Below are 4,107 nucleotides of genomic sequence, written 5' to 3' on the forward strand. Positions count from 1 at the left end.
TGGGGCTTCACTAGGGCCATTCAATTGTATTAAGGATTTTCTTTCCAGTTTCAACCCGAAACAGAACTTCCAGTTTTCACACTGATTAAGGAAATTTAAAGAGATTTTCATAACATCACGTCTCATCATTGGTGTGCCGTGAAGACCACCTGACCTGATTTGACAGGAGATCAGATTTAAAGAGTTCATAAGCTCTTCAATTCAGGTCATACAACTGGTGGGGAGATACAAGTACAAAGGGTAGAAATTGCAAGAGCTGAATTTTTTAATATATTTACTCACACACTGTTTAATATTCACACAAAACAATGTAGATTTGTCTGCTAACTAATAGTACCATTTAGAGACCTATGCTGAATGTGAACTTGTCACAATTCTGTCTTATGACCCAAAGTCTGAAAAACCTCATATAACCCCAATAAGATAGTAACAGTATAGGAGTCAGTTGTAACTGTCTTTAATGGTGTACATGAAGGGTAATTCACCAATGTTATGATTTGAAACTGATATTTGATGAAAATATATTAAATTGACATAAAATATTTTCATATGATCTTTTAGCCATGTATTGGCAATAAAACTAGTTGCCAAAATGTTATATTTTGTTTTAAATGTTTAAAATGTTTTTTTGTTTGTTTGTTGACGTTAACAAGTGCAATTTGATATAAATCTGTGAATGTGTCTATATACTATAAAACTTTATGTAAGGGGTAAATTCTAACACTACCTTACAATTTAACACAAGCATAAAGCCTTTACTTTTTAGAGTCATGAGAAAATACAACAAGAATTATTGTCATCAACTATACCTATGAAAATCCCTTCTTTCTATATCATAAAAATGATATATGTTTAACACATGATCTTTCACAGGTTAATAACACAAAAAGAAAGGTGACAAAAATATATATATTTGTTTTTAGCCTCAAATGTTTTGTCAATTAAACCCCCCAAAATGTATGGATTAACAATAAAAATATGTTTAGGCATGAGAGATATAACCATGGATCATACTATTGAATAACTGTAGTTTCTAATTTGAGTTATGTATGCCTGTTACAACTGACCTGTGAAACAATTGTCCCCAGTCTCCCCTACTTATTATAGACATTTCACATATTAAAAAAAAAAAAAACTTTATTTTACTAGGCAAGTCAGTTAGGAACAAATTCTTATTTTCAATGACAGCCTAGGAACAGTGGGTTAACTGCCTGTTCAGGGGCAGAACAACAGATTTGTACCTTGTCAGCTCTGGGATTTGAACTTGCAACCTTTCAGTTACTAGTCCAACGCTCTAACCACTAGGCTACCCTGCCACCCCATTATATAGCATATAATACAAATTAAAAACAAGACATTTATGGTGATGGAAAATTAGCTACATTTAGGACATTACCTCTAACATCTAAGCATTTATTTTCTTACAGTATTTGAAGAAATATATTTCAGGTGATGGAAAATTCATCAACAGTATCATCCATCATACTGTCTGCATACTTTGGAATGGAGGATCTTAAGTATTTGTACTTCAGCATTTTCCTTATTTTGTACATTGCAATTATTGCTGAAAATGTCATTATAATTGGAGTAATCTACACTGAGAAAACATTGCATCAACCAATGTATTTCCTGGTGTGTAACTTGGCAGCAAATGGTCTCTATGGTAGCACTGCGTTGCTGCCAGCACTGTTGAAAAATGTAGCTTCCCACCCTAGTGAGGTATCTCTAGCCAGCTGTCGAACACAGATCTATTGTATACATACATATGCTATTGTTGAATTTACAATTTTAGGAGTGATGTCTTATGATAGGTATGTTGCTATATGCCATCCACTGCGGTATCATACCATCATGTCACTGACAAAAGTGTATAAACTTGTAGCATTCACCTGGATTTACCCTTTGGTAGCATTTCTCATCTTTTTCATTATAACTCTTCAACTGAGATTTTGTGATAAAACTATAGATAAATTGTACTGCATCAATTACTCACTTATAAAGCTCTCCTGTACAAATACGTCTGTTGTGAACATAATAGGATTAATGTCTGTGGTTTTGTATAGTGTACCACAGTTAGTTATGATAATTTACTCATACGCACATGTCCTGAGAGTCTGTGCATTATCTTCCAAAGAATCCAAACTCAAAGCACTGCGAACTTGCACTCCACACCTGTTTGCTATTATCAACTACTTTGTGGGTTGCTACTTTGAAATATTGCAAAGCCGATTTGACACAAGTCATTTACCTTACAGAACTCAAGTGTTTATGTCACTTTACTTTTTGATATTCCCTCCCATTCTTAATCCAGCAATCTATGGGTTAAGTATTCAAGCCATAAGAGTGAAGCTGTTGAGACTTTGTTATAATAAGAATAGGATTTTGTCAATACAGTAGCCAAGGATGTTGATTTGATTTCCATTGTACATGTTTCTCTATTTATCTATAATATTTGTATTGTGTTGAAGTAATAGTATAGATTACACTGGTTGTACATATAACATAGATATTATATATCTAACAATCTATGAAATGTAATAAACTGTAGAACATCTTAATGCTGTTTTATAATAAAATACATAATCATGGAATGACATTTTTCTTTTGAAGGAGATGGCTCAAGGGTGATGTTGGAGTGTGTAAACACATGGTTGCCAATCGATTTTCTTTTGCGTAAATTTAAGCCAATCCCAAACTCTAACCTTAACCAATTGTGATAATCTATTCGAGGCCTGAGAGGTTTTGCCCTCAAGGAAAAGCTGTGCCAGAGCTGCCCTTAAAAATGTTCATGAAAAAGCCTGTAGTTGATCATTTATATGCAACGTGTCTTTGGCATCATTAAACTGAAGACTGTAATTTTATCAAACCAAAACTCTAACTATTATTACGTGATTAAACTAATCATGTAAATGTTATTAACTAGGAAAATCTTCAGATTCCAAAGTTATACTTTTCCTAATATAAAACTCTTCAGATATTTTAATATCTGATCAATTATTCTTTACCTCACATTAGTCTAATTCCGAACGTGTAAATCGTTGGTTATCTGCACGAACCCAGCCTGCACTATGAATCATCCATACATCAATTATCTTAATCATTTATTTACGAACTAAATAATCACAGAAATGCAGAAACAAACAAACAAGCAGTAGATATGGTTACAATGAAATGATAGGTGATGTTCCCTAGTGGGATAAGCCGATATGGCGACTTGGTAGACAAAGGGAAGTGGGTGTGGACTGAGAAGGGCGCAAAAAATCCCTACACAGTTAATAATTAAATTGATTGAAATGCTAATCCTTTGCCCATGAACGCTCACTCATTCGGGAATATTGCATTCAATATATACAGTGGGGCAAAAAGTATTTAGTCAGCCACCAATTGTGCAAGTTCTCCCACTTAAAAAGATAGAGAGAGGCCTGTAATTTTCATCATAGGTACACTTCAACTGTGACAGACAAAATGAGAATAAAAAATCCAGAAAATCACATTGTATGATTTTTAATGAATTTATTTGCAAATTATGGTGGAAAATAAGTATTTGGTCAATAACAAAAGTTTATCTCAATACTTTGTTATATACCCTTTGTTGGCAATGATAGAGGTCAAACGTTTTCTGTAAGTCTTCACAAGGTTTTCACACACTGTTGCTGGTATTTTGGCCCATTCCTCCATGCAGATCTCCTCTAGAGCAGTGATGTTTTGGGGCTGTTGTTGGGCAACACAGACTTTCAACTCCCTCCAAAGATTTTCTATGGGGTTGAGATCTGGAGACTGACTAGGCCACTCCAGGACCTTGAAATGCTTCTTACGAAGCCACCTTCGTTGCCCAGGTGGTGTGTTTGGGATCATTGTCATGCTGAAAGACCCAGCCACGTTTCATCTTCAATGCCCTTGCTGATGGAAGGAGGTTTTCACTCAAAATCTCACAATACATGGCCCCATTCATTCTTTCCTTTACACGGATCAGTCGTCCTGGTCCCTTTGCAGACAAACAGCCCCAAAGCATGATGTTTCCACCCCCATGTTTCACAGTAGGTATGGTGTTCTTTGGATGCAACTTAGCATTCTTTGTCCTCCAAACACAACCAGTTGAGTTTTTAC

General features: G+C 34.9%; 1 protein-coding gene across 1 annotated transcript; it reads left to right on the plus strand.

Annotated features, from left to right (window-relative positions):
* The first annotated feature begins 915 nt into the window (after positions 1-915).
* On the plus strand, positions 916-2,522 carry LOC115104692 (olfactory receptor 4B13-like). Its single transcript, XM_029626044.2, has one exon. It carries the CDS (start codon positions 1,453-1,455, stop codon positions 2,395-2,397), a length of 945 nt encoding a protein of 314 aa, XP_029481904.1. The 5' UTR covers positions 916-1,452; the 3' UTR covers positions 2,398-2,522.
* Positions 2,523-4,107: the final 1,585 nt, after the last annotated feature.

Source organism: Oncorhynchus nerka, linkage group LG22, assembly GCF_034236695.1.
Source record: "Oncorhynchus nerka isolate Pitt River linkage group LG22, Oner_Uvic_2.0, whole genome shotgun sequence".
NCBI lineage: Eukaryota > Metazoa > Chordata > Actinopteri > Salmoniformes > Salmonidae > Oncorhynchus > Oncorhynchus nerka.

Excerpts from the sequence above, each read along its gene's own strand:
- LOC115104692 (XM_029626044.2), top strand. The coding sequence starts at position 1,453 with ATGGAAAATTCATCAACAGTATCATCCATCATACTGTCTGCATACTTT.